A 21632-nucleotide genomic window follows, 5' to 3' on the forward strand; every position below is an offset into this window, starting at 1 on the left:
GTGTATCCCCAGAGACTTTCTCAATGATTCCATCTATCCCCCAGGGGTAGGGGATCTCTAAAGGTCTAGGGCTATGATGTTTTTTTTACCCCTGCCTCAGGGATAGAGGATTTTTGCTGTTACCTTCCTTCAGTTTATGCGGGGTCAACTAAAATAGTTATTCCATAAAGTATTTTTGTTAAGATTTTATTAATTTTTTTTTATGTTCTGATCTGAAGCCATCTCCCTAGGCTAGTTTTTGCTAGACTTTTCTATCAGTGGCGTCAGAGATACACAGTTTTTGGCTTCAAGAGTGCTATTAAATATATTTGTAAATGTCACTTAATACAGAATGTATTTTCATTTATCATATTGACTAAGTTAAGTTTTATTTCTTGAATTATTTTTTATTGAAGTATAGTTGATATACAATGTTACATTAGTTTCAGGTGTACAACATAGTGATTCAACTTCTCTATATATCATGCTCTGCTCATTACAGGTGCAGCTACCATTGGTCACCATACAGTACTGTTACTACAGTACCATTGACTGCATTGCCTGTGCTGCACCTTTTATCCCTGTAACTTATTCATTCTATAACTGAAAGCTTGTACCTCCCACTCCCCTTCCTTCACCCATTTTGCCCATCCTCCTTCTCCTGCCCCTCTGGCAGCCATCAGTTTTCTGTATCTCTGGATCTGTTTCTGCTTTTTGTTTGTTTATTCATTTGTTTTTTTTAGATTCCACATATAAGTGAAATCATTGTCTTTCTCTGTCTGACTTATTTCCCTTAGCATAGTACCTTCTAGGTCCATCCATATTGTTGCAAACGGCAAAATCTCATCCCGTTTTTATGGCTAAGTAATATTCTCTGTGTGTATGTGTGAGTGTGTGTGTGTGTGTGTGTGTGTACACTACATCTTTATCCATTCATCTGTCATTGGACACTTGGGTTACTTGGCCATTATAAATAAGGCTGCAGTAAGCATAGGAGTGCATATATCTCTACAAATTAGTGTTTTCATTTTCTTTGGGTAAGTAGCCAGTAGTGGAATTACTGAGTCATATGGTATTTATATTTTTAATGTTTTGAGGAACCTTCATACTCTTTTCTACAGGGACTACACAATTTATAATCCCACCAACAGTGTACAAGAGCTCCCTTTTTCTCCACATCCTTGCCAATACTTGTTATTTCTTATGTTTTCAATTTTAGCCATTCTGGCAGGTGTAAGGTGATATATACCTACCTCATTGTGGCTTTGATTTGCACTTCTCTGATGATTAGTGATGCTGGACATATTTTCATGTATTTATTGGCCATCTGTATGTCTACTCTAGAAAAATGCCTTTTCAGATCGTCTGCCTTTTTTTTTTTTTTTTTAAGTAGCTCTGTGCCTAGTGGAGCCCAACATAGAGCTTGAACTCAGTGACCCTAATATCAAGACCTGAGCTGAGATCAAGAGTTGGGTGCTTAACTGACTGAGTCACCCAGGTGCCCCATGCCCATTTGTTAATCAGGTTATTTGATTTTTTGGTGTCAATTTGTATAAGTTCTTGATACATTTGGATATTAATGCCTTATCAGATATATTATTTTCAAATATCTTTTCACATTTGGTAGATTGCCTTTTCTTTTATTGATAGTTTCTGTCACTATGCAAAAGATTTTTTTATTTCAGTGTAGTTTTAATAGTTTATTTTTGCTTTTGTTTCCCTTGCCTAAGGAAACATCTAGAAAAATGTTGCAACAGCTAATGTCAAAGAAATTATTGCCTATGTTTTCTTCTAGGAATTTTATGGTTTTATGTCTCACATATAAATCTTTAATCCATTTTGATTTTATTTTTGTGTATTGTGTAAGAGGGTGGTCTAATTTCCTCAGCACCTGTCCAGTTTCCTCAGCACCATCTATTGAAGAGACTATCATTTTCTCATTGTATATTCTTGACTCTCTTGTCATAGATTAATTGACCATTTAAGTATGTGTTTTTTTCTGGGCTGTTTATTCTGTTCCATTGATCTATATTTCTGTTTTTATGCCCGTGCTATACTGTTTTGATACTATAGCTTTGTAGTATATCTTGAAATCTGGGACTTCTGGTTTTGTTCTTCTTTTTCAAGATTACTTTGGCTGGGCAGCCCCGGTGGCGCAGCGGTTTAGCGCCGCCTGCAGCCAGGGCGTGATCCTGGAGTCCCGGAATCGAGTCCCACGTCGGGCTCCCAGTGCATGGAGCCTGCTTCTCCCTCTGCCTGTGTCTCTGCCTCTCTCTCTCTCCCTCTGCATCTCAATGAATAAATAAATGAATCTTAAAAAAAAATTAAAAAAAAAAGATTACTTTGGCTTTTGGGGGGTCTTTTGTGGTTCCATAAAAATTTTAATATTGTTTATATAATTCTGTGAAAAATGATATTGGTATTTTTAATAGGGATTGCATTGATTCTGTAGATTCCTCTGGGTTTGAACTGTTCTTTAATCACGCGTTTTATTGGGACACCTGGGTAGCTCAGCGGCTTAGAGTCTGCTTTCAGTTCAGGGCATGATGCTGGGGTCCCGGATTGAGTCCCACATCAGGCTCCTTGCAGGGAGTGTGCTTTTCCCTCTGCCTGTGTCTCTGCCCCCCCGCCACTCTCTCTCTCATGAATAAATAAATAAATAAAAATTCTGCGTGGCAAATACTAGGTTACTTTGTTGTTGTTGTTTTTAAACAACATGGCATTTCTGACACCAAAGTGTGGGTGTTTTCCCTTATATAAATCAGTATGTCAACTGTCTTTACACTAGTTGGGTGTCCTACAATTCAATTCAATTCAGTTCTGATACTGAGTATCTGGAATTAGTGCAGACTTCACAGGTCTGATCTGCCCCCGACTTCAGATGCCATTCACAGATCCTGGACCTCTGGTACTTCTGACCAATTGGCTGTAAATCTAGGATCCCTATGTCTCCCTCTTGAGGTTCGATAATTTGTTTAGAGTGGCATACAGAACTCAGGAAAACACTTTAATTACTATTATCAGTTTATTTTAAAGACTACAACTTAGTAACAGCTAAAGGGAAAGAGATGGAAGGGTAAAGGATGTGGGTGGGCAGGGAGGGGAACTTCCATGCTATCTCTGGGTGCTCCACCCCTCTAGTACCTTGATATGTTCACCAACCTTGAAGCTCTCCAAACACTGTAAGTTCCATTACATAGGCATGATTGATTAAATAATTGGCCATTGATTTGCTATTGGCGATTAGTTCAGTTTCCAGCTCCTCTCCCTTTCCTGGAAATTGGAGAGTGATGCTGAATATTTCAGTCCTCTAATCATATCTTTTCCCCTGACTACCAGCTTACATTCTGAAACTTTGTAAAGGCCCACCAGGAGTCACCTCATTAGCATAAACTCAGAAGTGAATGAAAGGCGTTTATTGGATGCATAACAAAAGATGCTCCTTTCACCTACATCACTCAGGAAGGATTTTTAGAAGCTCTTGCATCAGGAACCTGGAAGAAGACCAAATATGTATTTCTTATTATATCACAATATCACCCCAGGCACTCTAAAGAATTGTCAAATGAATGAATTTATGTGATAGTTGTTGCTGTCCCTTTCTTATGCATAGTTTTTTTCCTTAATTTTTGATTACTATAATACTCATTTCTAAGAGTGTAAAAAAATGTCTTTTGGGGTCTCTATTTTACTTTAAAAATTGAATATATTTGATATAACATTGTAAATTTAAGGTATACAACATGTTAATTTGATACATTTATATATTGTAATATGATTGCCATTCCATTTCTGAACATTCACTTAGAGAATGTCAATTTTTGAAATAAAAATGTATGTAAGTTTTACAGATGTTGAAGGAAATTCTGAAATTACACAACATTCTTAAGACACTGGGGCTTTTAAAGGGGAGGACCTTGGCCTTGATAAAGACTCCAAGAAGAAGAATACTCAGTGTGTAAGCCAGTGATATATGTACCTTAGAATAGATACAGTGTATTTTTTGGCTGAGTACAATAACAAGATGTATGAGAGGAAGAAAAGGGAGACACTTAACATCATTTCACAAAAGTTTACCAGAGCCTAGTTTGGAGATGGAGACAAGATTTGTTAAAGTGGTATCAGCCTCAAATTCCTCAATAACTGAAACATATAATGTTGGCTTTATTATTTTCTCTTAGGTGATTTACTGTTCTTTTGGTGGAACATCCAAAGGACTGCACTTCAATAACTTAATAGTTGGACTTGTCCTTCTTACAAGAGGTAGAGATGAAGAGAAAGCAAAATGTAAGTATCTTTTTATTATCTCAAAATGATAATAGTACATTTGTGTGCAGAATAATTTACCTGAAAATTCTGATGATAGAACATTTGAGTTGATATTTCTCCAAAGAAGATATACAAGTGGCCAATAATCACTTGAAGCTCAAACATAATCAGGTATTAGGGAAATATACATTAAAATTACAGTGAGATACCACTGCATATCTACCAGGATGGCTAAAATAAAAAAAGACATAATAATTAGTGTTGGTCAGGATGGAAAAGTTGCAACCCTCATTTATACATTGCTGCTGGGATTGTAAAATAGTACCATTACTTTGGAAAACTGTTGGGTATTTAGTTCTTCAAACTGTTAAACATTGAGTTATCATATGACCCAGCAATTCCACTCTTATGTGTATACCCAAGAAAATTGGAAACATGTATTCATTAAAAAATATATACATGAGTATTCTTAGAAGCACTGTGCATAATAGTCACAAGATGGAAACAACCCTAGTGTCCATCAGCTCATGCATTCAACATAAAATATATATCCATGCAATGAAATACTACATGACAGTAGAAAGGAATTAAAGTACAAATAAATGCTGTAACATGGATGAAAATATGTTAAAGTGATAAATGCCAAAGTAGTCCCATAGTATGTATGTAATTCCATTTATATGAAATGTTTGGATTAGGCAAATCCAGTAATTAGTGATTGCCAGAGGTTATTGGGGGAGAGGAAAGTGGAGAGCAATTGCTAATGAAGGTGGGTTTCTTTTTGGGAGGAAAGTTTTATTGAAAATTTCCCAGGGTAAGTAAAGGCGAGTATTTCTATTACATAGGATATAATATTTTGCTCTAGAAATTCTTAGGTTTTTATCCTTGGCCACTGGATGTTGAGTCTTTCTCTCTTCCATCTTCCTTTTCTAACCTGCCTTCTGACTGCTTCCCCTAAATCTCTCAGAATCTTTCTTATCCCTGAATTTAGACTATTCTTTTTTTTTTTTTTTTTTTAAGATTTTATTTATTCATTCGTGAGAGACACAGAGAGAGAGAGGCAGAGACACAGGCAGAGGGAGAAGCAGGCTCCATGCAGGGAGCCCGACCTGGGACTCGATCCTGGGTCTCCAGGATCATGCCCTGGGTTGAAACCGCTGAGCCACCTGGGCTGCCCTAGACTATTCTTTTTAATCCTTTTCCTTTTTTATAGTTTTGTTGAGGTGTAATTGACTTAAATAAAATGAACATATGTAAAGTGTAGATTTTGATATGTTTTAAGACATATATGTACCCACATATTACAGTTAAGATATTGAACATATCCATAAACCCAATTGGAATTTAACTGTAATCCTGGTTTTTCAAATTAGCATCCCTCTACCAACAAATATTGTGGCTCCAGGCAACCAGTAATCAAAAATAACAATATGGGGGGTCATCAACACATATTTAAATCTTTTCTTTATTTTTTTAAAGGTTTTATTTATTTGAGAGAGGGAGAGCAAGAGTATGCATGAGCAGAGGGAAGGAGTGGAGGGAGAGGGAGAAGCAGACTCCCTGCAGAGCAGGGAGCTTGATGCAGGGCTCGATCTCAGGACCTTGAGATCATGACCTGAGCCAAAGGCAGATGCTTAACCAACTGAGCCACCCAGGTGCCCCTTTTTCTTTTTCTTTTTCTTTTTCTTTTTCTTTTTCTTTTTCTTTTTCTTTTTCTTTTTCTTTTTCTTTTTCTTTCTCTTTCTCTTTCTCTTTCTCTTTTTCTTTTTCTTTTTCTTTTTCTTTCTTTTTCTTTTTCTTTTTCTTTTCTTTTCTCTTTTCTTTGGAGAAAAGAGAGGGAGGGAGGGAAAAGTGGAGGGAGAGGGAGAGAGGCAGAAACACAGGCAGAGGGAGAAGCAGGCTCCATGCAGGGAGCCCAATGTGGGATTCAATCCCGGGGCTCCAGGATCACACCCTGGGCCGGAGGCAGGCGCTAAACCATTGAGCTCCCCGGGCTGTCCATATTTTTATTATACTATTGTATTAGTTTTCTAGGGCTGCCCTAACAAAGACTCAGAAGTGGCTTAAAACAACAAAACTTCCTGTTTCACAGTTCTGGAAGCTAGAAGTCCAAATTGAAGATGTTGGCAGGACCCTGATCCCTTTGAAACCTATAGGGAAGAATGCCTCCTTTCTAACTTCTGGTGCTGTCATGCTTGGTGTTCCTTGGCTTGTAGCTGCATTACTCCAATTTCTGCCTGTCTCTTCACATGGCTTGCTTCTGACTCTCTTGTCTTCTCTTCTTAGAATCAGTCATACTGGATTAGAGTTCACCCTAATTACCTCACCTTAACTTGATTACATCTGCAAAGACTCTGTTCCAAATGAAGGTCATATTTGTGGGTACTGGGGTTAGGACTTACTATCTCTGGTGGATAGACAGTTCAACCCATAAGAGGTGGTCAAAGCATACCAGCAAGTACTGGCTCTAAGGAAATCCACTATGGGATGTAGGAAGGCAGGCAGTGAAACCTGCTGGGCCTTCAGAAGGATGGAATGTCTCTTCTATCTTCTGTCTTTCCAAATAAGGTTCCATTACAGGTACCTGGAGTTTGGGTTTCAACATATCTTTTTGGGAGATGCAGTTCAGTCCATAACAGCAGTATTTCAAATGTGCATATAATATGTACATCCACCCAGCTCTATTATTTCTTAATATTGTGTCTTATTTGTCCCAGACCTTATTTTTAGGGAATAAAATATTACAGGCAAGGTATGGCTCTCTCTTTGTATCTCTCCATGTTCCTATCTTCATTTTTCCTTTCACAGAGGTAACCACTCTCATGAATACAGTGATCTTTTGTTCCTCATGCAGGTCTTTATACATTTATGACATTTTATATACCCTTAAACATATCTTCACCTGTTTTGCAGATTTTTAAACTTTTTAAATAAATAGTATATGATAGATTATTTTGTAATTTGCTTTTTCTCTGAATATTTTTGATACTTATTCATTTTGAAACACTTAGTTCCTTTATTCTAACTGCTATATAGTATTTCATTGTGTGTGTATATCTCAATTTATACCTATTTTCTTATTGATAGACATTTATCTTTTTTTCCCTAAGTTTTGCAATTACTGAAAATACTCCAGTGAACATTGTATCTCATGCACATGTATGAAAGTTTCCCATGAGGGGAAGTTGAGTTGCTTTAGAAGCTGAATTTCTAGCATGCATCACCTTTGCTAGATTTGGGCAAGTTACTCTCCAAAATAGTTGCATTAATTCATACTCTTACTAACAGTGTATAATAGTTCTTGTTTCTCCCAGTTTCTTGCTAACACTTAGTATTGTCACACCTAAACATTTTTGCAAATTTGGTGTGTTGAAAAGATAATCACATTGCTGTTTTAATTTGTATTGCTAGTTTTAATTTTCTTTTTTTTTTTTTTAGGAATAAAATTACATACTTATAAAGTGCCTGGCACTAGTAATCACTAAGTAATATTTCCCTCTCTCTTCCCTCCCCACTTCTACCAAAGTACATTTAATCTTGTGGTAAGTTTAATTTATTCTTTCTTTCTCCTAGACATTTTTAGTCTTTTTGCAAGTGAATCTGGGAACTATGTTGTACGGGAAGAAATGGAAAGAATGCTCCATGTGGTGGATGGTAAAGTCCCAGATACACTCAGGAAGTGTTTCTCAGAGGTATATTTACATTTCATCCCTATCTGTTAGAAAGTATTAACTCTTAGATGTTTATGTGAAGCATATTTTTGACATCTTTGGTTTTAATGGTTGATGTTTCAACTATTTATGTGCTGTGCTCAAAGGTCCATGACACTTATTACTGCTATATTTGTGAATTTGAAAATTCCCAATTCTACTTTAAAGGCAGCTGTCTATACTTAAGATATATCATTATACTTATGATATAATGAAACACACTCTCTCATGTTGTTAAACCAACACACACTCACTGGTGATCCTGCAAAAACCTGAGGATTGTTCACATTGTAGTGTCATTGCTTTTCATTGTATATAGGTGTATCACTCATTGGCCTCAAGCCATTCTGTGACTTTGGCCCTGTCAAGGCCTATTTTATCATTTATTTGAGCTGATTTGCATAGTGAAATATTTGGGTCTGAAAAACCTATCATTTTTTTTGTTTCCATAAATAATATATTTTCTTTGTAGAAAACTTAATAAAAAATGCATATCTTTAACAAAAAAAATTTTTTTGCCTTTTTCAGAGGTCTGCTAATATGGGAAAAGTCCCTAGGGATGGTAGCCCCTTTTAGAATTTTCTGATCCCTTCCTGCAGCACACTTAATGCTGCATGATTTCTTAGGATGGCTGTTTGACCCACTCGAATTTCACAGATGTGACAGCCCCTCACTGCTGTTAGTTTTATTCAGTTTAGTTTAGTCACCTTCCTAACTGTATAGGCATTGATTGTTAATACTCCAGCCATATGCATCTGGTTCTAATGTCTCTTTAGACCTTCTAGCTTTAGTTTTTCACTATTCTGTCTTTGAGTTTCTTTAGTGTTGATAGCACCTGGAGAGTTTACTTTCTTGCTTTGAGCTTCCCTGTACAGTTTATGGTAGTGCTTATGATGTTACATTTTGCTCAGCATTCCCGCGTGTTTGGTGCAAAAGGACTGGCTTCCTGCATTTTTGGTTCTGACACATTGGCTGGAAGTTGCTACGATAGTATTTTAATACGTCAGGACAAACTAAGCTATGTTCCTCCAATAACAAATATTTTCTGGTCAAAAACAGTTGTCTAATCTTTGCAGGCCTGATTAACTAATGCTCTGTACATTATTGGGGAGAATGTATATTTTTTTATTTAATAAGTTTTGTGGACATGTTCCCATTTTATAGATGGGAGTTAAATGTGATTAGCCACCCAGTTCTCTATAATTTATGCACAATAGCCAGTACATGTATTAGATTATAAATGCTATAGAGAAAAATTAAGTAAAATAAGTGGGGGGGGGGGGTAGGTGGAGATAGGGAGGAGGTGACCGACTGTAGATATTTTGTATAGGATAGTTGAGAAAGGCTTGTCAGATAAAGTGGACATTTGAACCAAGAATTTAAAGGATGAGAAATCTAGCCTTGCAGATATCTGGGGGAAGAGAATACAGCAGAGTCCCTGAGTTGGGAATGTGCTTGACATATCCAAGGAACAAGTAAGCTGGAATAGAGGGAATAAGAGAATAGTAGGAAATGAAGTTACAGAGGTTGGGGAAGAGGGTGGGATGAAGTGGGGACATTATATATGGCTCTGTAGGACAGTGTGAGTTCTTTGACTCTTACCCTGAGTAAGGTAGAACCCATTGGAGGGTGTTGGGCAGAGGAATGAATACATGTGGAGTTTTTTGTTTTGTTGTGTTGTGTTTTGTTTTTAAGATTGATTTGAGAGAGAGTGCAAAGTGGAAGGACAGTGGGAGAGGGAGAAAATCTCAAGCAAAAAAAAAAAAAAAAAGAATTAATGAAAATCTCAAGCAGACTTCGGAGTATGGAGCCCGTTGGGCTCAATCCCATGACTGCAGTCTCAGACCTCATGATCTGAGCTGAAACCAAGAGTCAGACAGGTAACCAACTGAGCCACCCAGGCCCAGGCACCCCAACATGAGGTGTTTTTTTTTTTTTTGTTTTGTTTTTTAATGTGATCAATTTGGCTCATGTAGAGGGTAGGTTAAACAGTCCAACTGAGATGTCTGTGAATAATCCAGGTGTGAGGTGATCATCATGTAGATCATATAGCAGGTAGATCATGATATAGAGGTGATGAGAAGTTTTCAGATTCTGCATTTATTTTGAAGAGAGAATTGACAGGAATTTTTCTTGTATTGATTATGGGCTGTGGCAGAGAGAGAAGAGGATGACTAAAGTGTTTGGCTTAATTTAGAAAGTGAATGGAGTATCCATTAATTATAATGGCTAGGACTACTGGAGGCAGAAGTTTGGGGTTTTGATATCAAGGGAGATTTAGGACATAAATTTGAGAATCACTTTAGACGTTAAAGTGGAAATGTCAACTATGCTTTTTGATATATAACTTAAAGTTCATGGGATAGAATTTGTTGACTTACAGTTGAGGATGAGGTCATCTTGGAGTGAATTTAGATAGAAAACAGATTGGAAGACTGAGTCCTGTACTCCGACATTTAGAGATTAATGAGATGAAGAAGAATCAAAGCAGGAGCCTAAGGAATAGTCTGAGAGGAGAACCAAAAGAGATTGGTGTCCTGGAAGCCAAGTGATGAAAATGTTTTAAGAGAAAGGAATGCTTATATCAAATAAACTGAAAGATCAAGTGAGTTGGCCTTTGATCACTGAGAAGTGATTATTAGATTTTGTAATGTGGAGGAAGGTCATTGGTGTTAGTCCTGTGGAGTTAAAAAAAAAAAATCATGGGAGAACTGAGTGGGAAAAATTAGAGAGGGAGACAAACCGTGAGGGACTCCTAACTCTGGGAAGCAAACAAAGGGTTGCAAAAGGGGAGGTGGGCAGGGGTTTGGGGTAATTGGGTGACAGGCAATTAGGAGGGCACTTGATGGGGATGAGCAATGGGTGTTATACTATATGTTGGCAAATCGAACTTCAATAAAAACAAATTTTAAAAAAATAAAAAATTTTTAAAAATAAAATAAATTTAAAAATCACAGGAGTTAGGGTACTAAAAGAAGTTTGCTCATAAGAGGAAATTGTGAGGGGAAAAGTGGAATGTTTAAAATTGCATTTAATGGAAAGGGAACAGTTATTATAATAAAAAGATTATAAGACTATTAGTAAGGCTGCGGTTAAATGTGTGAAGGACAGATCTTTGGAAGAGGAAAGATCAAAGAAATGAGAGACCCTGGTTTTGGAATACTCATGAAGAGGCTATTTTTTTTTTTTTTAATTTACATTCAGTTTGCCAACGTATAGTGTAACACCCAGTGTATAGTGTAACACTTGCTCATCCCATCAAGTGCCCTCCTTAGTGCCCTTCACCCAGTCACCCAGTTACCCAATCCCTTCCACCCACCTCCCCTCTACAACCCTTTGTTTGTTTCCCAGAGTTAGGAGTCTCTCATGAAGAGGCTACTTAAATTACTAGATGCTTATGGTTGGTAAAAAATCAACACTACAAATGGGCTAATTTTTATCTGATTCAACTATTTGATAAATTTACTGGCTGTAATTTGAGTGATGTGTCTGTGTCCAAACCCTTTTAAAATTACGTTTCAGTGTGAGTCTACTTAGAATACACTTCTTTAGATCTTCCATAACAGTGCTTTATGTGTTTTGTTTGTTTTTGCAATCCAAACCCCCTGCCCCCAAAAACTATAAAGAGAAGCACATTTGCTAAAAGATGTGGACCTAACACCTAGACTTAAGTGACATGGAATGGATTTCAGTTTTTTCTATCTTGTGCTTTTATTAGCCTTGATGAAGTTATAAAGGAATTCATGTAGGAGTTGTATTATTCTTTCCTTACTGAATATTTTCTTTAGTAGTCAGTTTTTAAGGTAGAAATTCATATTTATTTATTAAAGAGAGAGAGGTAGAGCACAAACGAGGAGGGGCAGAGGGAGGAGATGACTCCTTGCTGAGCAGGGAGCCCGACATGGGGCTCAGTCCCAGAACCCTGGGACCATGACCTGAGCCGAAGGCAGACACTTAACTGACTGAACCACCCAAGGACCCATAGATTATTTAACTTTTTAAATGCCTCAGTTTTCTCTTGTGTAAAATAAGGATGATAATAGTATCTCCTATGGAAAGTTACTTTGAAGATTAAATTAATATAAAAATGTTTAGGGGTGCCTAACTGGCCCAGTCAGGGGAGCTTATGACTCTTGATCTCAGAATTGTGAGTTTGAGCCCCACATTGGGTATAGAGATTACTCAAAAAACAGTCTTTTAAAAAATGTTTAGAACAGTGCTTAGGGAATTGTAAATACTCAATATTAACTACATGTGAAGGTGGTAGAAGTGCCTGTCTTAATTGGCAGCTTTTTTCTTAGTACATGAGGGTACATTTATAACATCATATTAGTTTCACTGAAACCATTGATGCTACATGTGTTTTACTGTATCTAAGATCCCATCAATTATAAGATAAACCTGTATGTATTATAAAGATAGAAAAAAAGCCTGCCAGTTATAATTGAAAGACACTATTGATTTTATAACTCATCCCCGGATGCCTGGGTGGCTCACTGGTTGAGCGTCTGCCTTTGGCTCAGGCTGTGATCCCGGGGTCCTGGGATTGAGTCCCACATCAGGCTCCCCACAGAGAGTCTGCTTCTCCCTCTGCCTGTATTTCTGCCTCTCTCTGTGTCTTTCATGAATAATAAATAAAATCTTAAAAAAAAATCCAACTCATCCCAATGTCAGAGATGTTAAGATGTATAAAAATGTATGTGAGCTTGTGGGCTATATACTGCTAATCCTCTTGCTAGACTAAATGTAGGAAACAGAGAAAGAATATGGCTATGATCCCTAATCTCTAAACAAATTGGGAATGTCCTTACATGTCCCTGCAGCAACTCTGAATGCCATATTCTTCCATTCAGAAAAACAAGACTGTCAATGTGATCTTGATGTTCTGGATTGCACTGCTCAATGTTCTGAAACTACTAGTGGCTAAGTATATTGCTGTACTTAAGTAGGACGCTGCCAAACAATGTAGAAATTATTTCTACCATATATCTCTTTTAGGTTATGAGTTATTTGTATCCTTTAATATTTCTTTTTTTTAATTTTTATTTTTTAAAGATTTTGTTTATTTATTCATGATAGACAGAGAGAGAGAGAGAGGCAGAGACACAGGCAGAGGGAGAAGCAGGCTCCATGCACCGGGAGCCCGATATGGAATTCGATCCCGGGTCTCCAGGATCGCGCCCTGGGCCAAAGGCAGGCGCCAAACCGCTGCGCCACCCAGGGATCCCTCCTTTAATATTTCTATCAGGATTACATCTAATAGGCTTCTGAATGTCATTGTTCATTGTATTTCCATGTGGGTTGCTTCTCTGGTTGCTTCTCTCTTTTTCTCATAGAAACATCTGGCTCTCATTCACCCTCAGTCCTCTTGTCTTCCAGACAAAGAAATTGACTTGCACAGCTCTGTGATGTTCTTTCTCAGAGCAGATACTTTTTTTTAATCCAGAGATTTAGAAGACAAAATACTTGACAAGAAAGCAAAAAAAAAAAAAAAAAAGACAGAAATTGACTTGTTTTTGTGTTCTAGTTGCCTTTGAATATGTTTTCAGTGATGCTTTCTGAAAGAGGGCCCCTGGACAGTTGCTTTTAATTTGCCAGTGAAATTTAAGAGCATTTTAATACTATACATTTTTAATCAAAATGTGATAATTATGACAGATTAAGATGCTAAAGAAGAGGGAGAAGGCACATAAAGAATTGTCCTTCTTAAATATAGAAAAAAATGCAGTTCACTAATTTCAAGATATACCCAAAATAAAAAAAGATATACCTTAATAAAATGTGGCTTATTAGTAGCATTCCATTGCTCTAATGAATTGATGAAATAATTTACAATTAGCGTATAGATTTTATGCAAATAGAAGTTCTGAAATACAATTATTTTTTAACACAGTTTGATTTCCAAGTATACAGCCTCTAGTGTTACTTAGATAATCCATCCCATTTGCCTTTGGCTCAGGGTGTGATCCTGGAGTCCCAGGGTCGAGTCCCACGTCAGACTTCCTATGGGGAGCCTACTTCTCCCTCTGCCTGTCTCTGCCACTATGTGTTTCTCATGAAAATAAATAAATAAAATCTTAAAAAAGAAAAATAATCCATTCTTTGTAGATAGAAGAAAGGTAAATGAATCACAAAGTTCAGTTTGTGCTAGTTTTAAGTAAGATACCTTAAAATTTGACTAAATGTATGGTTTTTTTTTTCTTTTAATTTTAGGGTGAAAAGGTAAACTATGAAAAGTTTAGAAATTGGCTTCTTCTAAACAAAGATGCTTTTACCTTCTCTCGTTGGCTACTATCTGGAGGTGTTTATGTCACCCTCACTGATGATAGTGATACTCCCACTTTCTACCAAACTCTAGCTGGAGTCACACATTGTAAGTAATGGCATTTCATTGTTTTCTATTCACTTTTTAATATAATTGCCTGGTAATATGAGAATATGCCTATTAAGGATAAATTTATTGTCAGTGATATTTTTCTTCCAAAATGTAATAAAATAAATTTCTGGAGCTTTTGATACATAGCTAAAAAGGAAAACTTTTATTTTCTCCTCTACTCACTGAATACTTTTGTACTTCAAATGTGTGAAGTTTATCCACCCAAAGCAATTCCTCAATGTTCTGTAGACACCAACTAGTGTTCTACAATTCAGTTCAGTTCTGGCACACTATCTACCTGGGGGTTAGCATAGACCCCACAGGTTTAGGGCTCAGTCCAAAAAGACTATCCATCTGCTGCCCACATCAGAGGCCAATCACAAATCCTAGTTGTCACCAGTGCTTCTGATCAACCAGCTCTATTAGATAATCCCCCTCCTTGGGTTTGATAATTTGGTAAAGACCTCATAAAACTTAGGGAAACAGTTTATATTTACTGACTTAATATTTAATAGAGGATATGTTAAAAAAAAAAAAAACAACACAGATGAACAGCCAGATGAAGAAATACCTAGGGCAAGTCTGGAAGGGTCCCAAGGACAGGAGCTGAGATGCACCAGCCCTTCTAGCATTGTATGTGTTCATCAATCTAGAAGCTCTCCAAAGCCCATACTTTTGGGATTTTTATGGAGGCCTCATCATGTATGTATGATCAATTATTAACTCAATTTCCAGTCTCCAGTAAACAGGGAGTAGGGCTGAAAGTTCCAAGTTTCTACTTATGGCTTAGTCTTTCTGGTGACCAGCCCCCATCCAGAAGCCCACCAAGAGTCACCTCAAGCATTAGAACAAAAGACTGCTATCACCCAGGAAATTACAAGGGATTTAGGACTTCTTTGTCAGAAACCCTTATCACTCAGGAAGTTTTAAGAAAGTTTAGTCAAAGACTTAATATTAGCAGAAACCGGGGACAGAAACCAATTTCATACTATTTCACAATAGCCCTCTGTTAATTGTCCTTAACCAAGTGGTATTAGTTTCTTAAAGTTGCTTTTAACTAATTAATTAGCACAATTCATAAACTGAAATAACAGAAATTTGTTTCAGTTATTGGAAGTAACTCAAGGTGGAAGCTGAGCTCAAGGTGTTAACACATTACTTCTGAAGGCCCGAGGGAAGAAATCCTTCCTTGCCTCTCTCAGTTTCTGGTTACTCCAGGCTTTACTTGTATCAGTATAACTCCACTCTGCCTCCATTTTTCTGTGGCCTTCTCTGAATCTGTGTCCTCTCTTTTTCTGATAAGGACACCAGTTACTGGATTTAGGGCCCAACCTAAATTTAGGATGCTGAATTCATTATATCTACAAAGAACCTGTTTCCAAGTAAGGTCATATTTTGAGGATCCAGGTGATCATGAATTTTTGAGGGATGATATTGAAGCTACCACTGTATAGATCTTAAGTGTTAATTTCTATCATACTTTCCTGTGAGTACAGAAAAGTACCTGCACTGGGCTTTTTCTAATGCTGCTTCTTAATACTGGAATGCCTCTCCCTTTCCTTCTCCCTATAAATCCTAATCATCCTTGAAGACTTAAATCACATGCCCCTTTGTTTCTATGAATCCTTTTCTTGCCTTCCTGTGAGAAATCATCTCTTGTTCCTCTGAACTCTCATAACACATTTTTTGTATTCTTCTTGGATGAACTTACCACTTTCTACCTTTTATTATAATTATTTATAGCATTCTATTTATTTGTATATGTCATTTCCCCCCCCCCTTTTTTTAAGAGAAAGAATGTGCCAGTGTGGTGGTGGAGAAGGGGCAGAGGGGGAAGGAGAGAGAGAATGCCAAGCAGACTCCACCCCAGTGTACATATCATCTCTCTTTAAATCATAGAATCTATATTATCTTTCCTTTTTCTCCCTCTGTCCCAAGCCTTATAAATAAATATTTGTTGACAATAGAGTACCTTGGATGTCGAGTACTATTTGTATCTGTTGCTTTATGGAACTTATGACTGGCCCCAAATTACACAGCAGCTACTTTTCTGCCCATTTTCATTCCATTGTTACCAGAAGTTCAGATAAATTCTGGCATGAGTAGGCAATGAACTTGATTCTACTACTATTCAGTGGTCTTTATTTTTTATAAGAAACCTCTTTAAAAAAACTGTTTTGCATAAAAAATTAGAGAATGTAAGCTCTAACTTAAATTAGTATTTAAATTGTCAGCTTACGGATATTTTGCTGAAATTTTGCTTTCAGTTGTGATTGTATGGTAAATTATTTTTCTGTTAATATTGGCTAAGAATGTGACTACTTTTAATGACTTATATTAAAGGAAAATTATTCTGACACTTGTTAAAATGTTAAGGAAAACTTAAATTTCAGACTTCTGCTGTAGTGTATTGCAATAGGAGAGAGAAGTTGGTCATAACTCTATAACAAGAACAAATGGGGAGTTGTAGTCAGGGAGCAAGGCAAGGTGGTCAGTGGAAGGAAAATTACTAAAAGGAGGTGTCAAGGGTAGGGAGATTCTTGCTAAATGCAAGCCAAGAACTTATTCATCAAAGGTGGGGTATGAGGAAATGGATCAGATTTCAAGGGGAGAGGGGACAACTTGGCAGGATTCTTTTCTAAGACTGGATTTGAGCAGGCCAAAGACCAAATGGGATCCAAGTTGGAGGCTTCATCGAAAAGAGGGCTCAAAGCAGGACTGAAGTGTGGTCAAGGAGAAAGTCTTTGTCAGTTGCTTAAAGTTAAATTACATCTGACATACTTTGCAAATCCAAATGCTACTTATTGCTTATTTTGGAAAGCACTTAAATTGCAGACTTACTTAAATTCAATCAGTCAGAATAATGTGAAAATGTTAAAAATGTTATCCCATTATATGGTTCCATTTTTATTTGAAAGTGATTTTTTTGTATTTAGCTTTTTATCACTTGGGAAGATTTTTGAATTTTTAATAGTATTTGAAAGTTACAGGGCCTTTGCCTTGTTAAAAAATATCTTGAATTATTTAAAGCAAATATTAATATAGATGCATTGTTTCACCTGTAATAATGACCAGTGACTAACCACTCTAAACTGAGTGGTTTCAGGCACCTGAGTGATTAAGTTAAGCATTTGCCTTCCGCAGATGATCCTGGATCCTGGGATTAAGATGATCCTGGGTCCTGGGATTAAGGTCCTGCACTGGGTTCCCTGTTCCTTGGGGAGTCTGCGTCTTCCTCTACTTCTCCTCTGCTCGTTTGTGCACATGTGTGTGCTCTCTCTCTCTCTCTCTCTCTCTCACACACACACACACACACACATAAATAAAATCTTAAAAAATAACAGTAAACTGAGTGGTTTCTTCTTAGGGTCATTTTATCTACTCATATCTCTCTGGGGCTTTTTAGCACTGTTGACCATTCAGTTTTTGTGAAATTCTCTTCTCTGGGTTTTGAAACATTGTATTTTCCTAGTTTTTTATTATTTCAGTTTTCTTTACTGCTCTCTTTTTTCTGTCTACCTTTTAAGTGTAAGTTATTTCTCATGGGTTCACCTTTATCTCTGTTTTACTCTTAGATGATGTGCATACTTTGTTTCATTACAGCCATTTCCATTGCTTTGCCTATCCTTCATATCTCTGCAGGTCATTTCTTGACGAAGTTTTATGGTCTTGCAGTATCTCAAATTGTATATTCATTTTAATAAACACCTCCTGGATATTAGTGAAAAGCAAAATTCAGCTGAGTAAATTTGAAGATCAAATGGCTTTGTTCAAAAAAAAAAAAAAAACAAATGGCTTTGTTCAAATCATGAACTGGGCAGTATCCCATTTAGCAAATAGAAACGAACTCTGAGGAGTTCTACAAAATGGAAGGTTTTTATAGACAGAAGGGAGCAGGAATAGGAGTAAAGGGGAGTTTCTCTCTCTCTCTTTCTTTCTTTTCTTTTCTTTTCTTTTCTTTTCTTTTCTTTTCTTTTCTTTTCTTTTCTTTTCTTTTCTTTTCTTTTCTTTCCCTTCCTTCCTTCCTTCCTTCCTTCCTTCCTTCCTTCCTTCCTTCCTTCCTTCCTTCCTTCCTTCCTTCCTTCTTTAAGATTTTATTTACTTATTCATGAGAGACACAGAGAGAGACAGAGACAGGAGAAGCAGGCTCCATGCAAGGAGCCCAATATGGGACTCTGTCCCGGGACTCTGGGATCACGCCCTGAGCCCAAGGCAGATGCTCAAACACTGAGCCACCCAGACATTCCTAAAGGGGAGTTTCTAACTAAGAGTAGATTGTTAGATTGTTTCAGGCAAGGTCACCCTCCTTTGGGGAAGGCACTAGGGGGGCGGTGATTGTCTATCAGGCAGACTACTAGTACTGATCAGATAATTCCAGATTGACTGGTTAAAGGTCACATTTCTGGGAGAGGCTGAAATTACAATTAGATTACATATTAAATCTTCGTTTGCTGACATGGGGCTCAGCACAAGTGACTCCATTTGGGGCCTATTCTTTTTTCTTTTTTCTTTCTATTTTTTTTTTTTAAACAATGCAGAGCTCAAACTTGACCCTAATATTAAGACCGAGCAGAGATCAAGAGTCACTTAACTGACTGAACCACCCAGGTGCTTCTGTTGTTCCTTTTTAAAATTATATATTCTAACATCTTAATCTCTTATGTAAAATCAAACGCATGTTTCCTTGCTTTCAACCTATCTAACGGTTCAGAAAGCAAACAACATATTCTTCCTCCTGTCTCTTCTGTTATGGTTAATAGTATTTGAAATTCCAGTTATCCAATTTGATATTAATTTTGGCTTTTCCTTGTCAGGCTTCACATTAGATCCTATCTCTCTTAACTCAGCCATATTTTTTGCATCTTTCTTTACTACTGCCGTCATTGTAATACTTGTCCTTATTTATCTGATTATATGTTAATGCTAGGGAAGAATGAAAGACAAATTTGTTGTGTTTGTTTTTGTTTAATTAATCATATATATATATGCATATATACTCTTCTTTTCCCTGCTCTAAAATCTTTGAGGAGTCTTCATTTTTTATAGAACAAAGTTTAAACTTAGCATGGCTCTGAAGTCTCTTAGTTTCCTAGTCTTAATTTTCTGTATTCATTTCTCATTGCATATGTTCTCTGTTTCAACTACAGAGGACCAGTCAGTATTCCATGACTATACCCCATGAACATTTATAGCTACCCTATATTTCACTTCTAATATTCCTTCATTTAAGATTGCGTTTCATCTTTCAGCCCTTGACAATTGAAATACTTCTTTGTCACCAAAGCCCAATTCATATGCTCTCTTTTTATCATGATTTCTCCATTTTTCTTTAGTTTGAATTAATTAATTTCCATTTGCATTCCTGTACATTTTACATTTCAATTAAAGCAATTAAGATGCTTTTTGCCTACCTTAGAGGCATTTGGAAATGGCTTTGAAAAAAAAAAGGGAATGACTTTGATTTCCCCCCAGAAGTTACAAGTACCTGAAGGACAAGGCTCTTTTCCAGTTTATCTTTGAGTTCTTAGTACAATGGACTAAATACATATTATTGGACTGGATAATATTGAAAAATTTTCAGCCACTAAAAGTCTACTTTCTAAGTATTAAGTTTTTTAGTAACTAGATGGAAATGAGACCGCCAAGGCAAGCGAGGGTCCAAGAACAGATTTTATTGCAGGCACCCTCGGGCGAGGTTCCACGACTCACGGGGGAAAGAGAGTGAGTCGAGGAAGTCGTGCCAAGACAAGGTGGTAGGGGGTTTACATAACGTTGTAAGGCAGAACGGTTTCCTATTGGTTGGCTCATATGCAGAGGAAGGATTGCAATCCAACCAGTCAGAGTGACCCTCACTATGCAAAGGAAGGATTGCAATCCAACCAGTCAAAGGTGACTTCCTCCTCTGGGGTTTGAAGGGCATTGGGTTCGGTTGGGGAAGTCCAAAGGAGAGGTGTAAGGGTCTGCTCAAGCTGTTGTCCCAAGTGGAGGTGGTGACAGGAACCTCAGCCATTTTGGCGTATCCGCCATCTTGAGGAGTTTCCCTTCCCGCCTGGCCCCAACACTAAGTACTAAATTAAACATTTGATTTCCCCAGGAGTAAGCAGAAGGTACACGTTGTTTTAGGATTATAGCACTAAACCTATATGAAGAAGGGCCAACATCATGTTTGAATAAGGTTCGACAGTCTCAGGGCGCCTGGGTGGCTCAGTCGGTTAAGCGTCTGCCTTGGGCTCAAGTCATGATCCCATGGTCCTGGAATTGAACTCTGCCTCTTGTCGGGCTCCCTGCTCAGCAAGGAGCCTGCTTCTCGCTCTCTCTCTGCCCTGTCCCCTCCCTCTAAACCCCACCCCCACTCATGCTGTCTTGCTTTGCTCTCTTTTCTCAAATAAATAAATAAATAAATAAATCTTAATTAAAAAACAAATAAAACTCTTGGTTAGATAAATGATGTGAAATACAGAAAATGAATTAGTGTTAAGGCACATAGAGGACCAATTTACTATAAATAGGAGGGAATTATCTATTGAACTAATTATTTCATCTACCTCTATAGTGTACCCATTGATTTCCCTGGTGGCCATGGAAGTAAGTCAGTAGTTAATGGCAAGAGCCTGAAGAAATGCTATACTTTAAATTTTCTCAGTTATTTATAGCCTTTTGAATTGCTGGCATCGTAGTTGAATTTAGTTGAATTTTGTCATATCCTTGTGTCTTGTAAAGAGGATACTCCAAAATAAAAAACTAATCAAATACAAGGCTACTGTGAAATATTGGTAGTTACTAGTCTTTATTGAGCATTAGAATTATTTGGAGAGTGTATTAAAAGTGCATGTTACTGATGTAGGTGGACTGTGAACTGAACTACATTTTGAGAATTACTGATAGGATGTTTAAGAGTTCTTCAGATTCTGAGTCAGACACTGACCCTACCACTTACTACTCATGTGACTGTGGGAAATTTATTTCATCTCTATAAACTTCTTTTTCTTCCTTTGGAAAACAGGAATAATGATACAATTTATCTTACAGGTGTGTTTTAAGGCATGTAGGGAGGAAAACTTTTTTTCCTTTACCCATCTTGGATTCATTGGCTGGGACCCTTTAAATTAGACTGAAAAAAGGCAGGATAACAAGTGAAAAACATAAGTTTATTAACATTGCTTATGCATAGGAGTATTCATTGATGAGTTACAAAACAGATGGTTAGAACTTGAGTTTATATAGCATCTTAGCAAAGAATAGTAATTTTGTAGAGAAAGGACAAGACAAAGGAAAAGGACTTTGAGCTTCTAGAAGTG

The 21632-nt window shown here is 37.1% G+C and overlaps 1 protein-coding gene across 2 annotated transcripts in view; it reads left to right on the forward strand.

Moving 5' to 3' along the window:
* Positions 1-21632, forward strand: part of USP32 (ubiquitin specific peptidase 32) — a 217917-nt gene that overhangs the window by 106086 nt on the left and 90199 nt on the right. For both annotated transcript variants that reach the window (XM_038547992.1, XM_038547993.1), the window contains exons 3-5: positions 4161-4266; positions 7822-7940; positions 14172-14331. In XM_038547992.1, coding sequence (XP_038403920.1) covers positions 4161-4266; positions 7822-7940; positions 14172-14331 — 385 coding nt within the window. The remainder of the gene's footprint in view (positions 1-4160; positions 4267-7821; positions 7941-14171; positions 14332-21632) is intronic.

Source organism: Canis lupus, chromosome 9, assembly GCF_011100685.1.
Source record: "Canis lupus familiaris isolate Mischka breed German Shepherd chromosome 9, alternate assembly UU_Cfam_GSD_1.0, whole genome shotgun sequence".
NCBI lineage: Eukaryota > Metazoa > Chordata > Mammalia > Carnivora > Canidae > Canis > Canis lupus.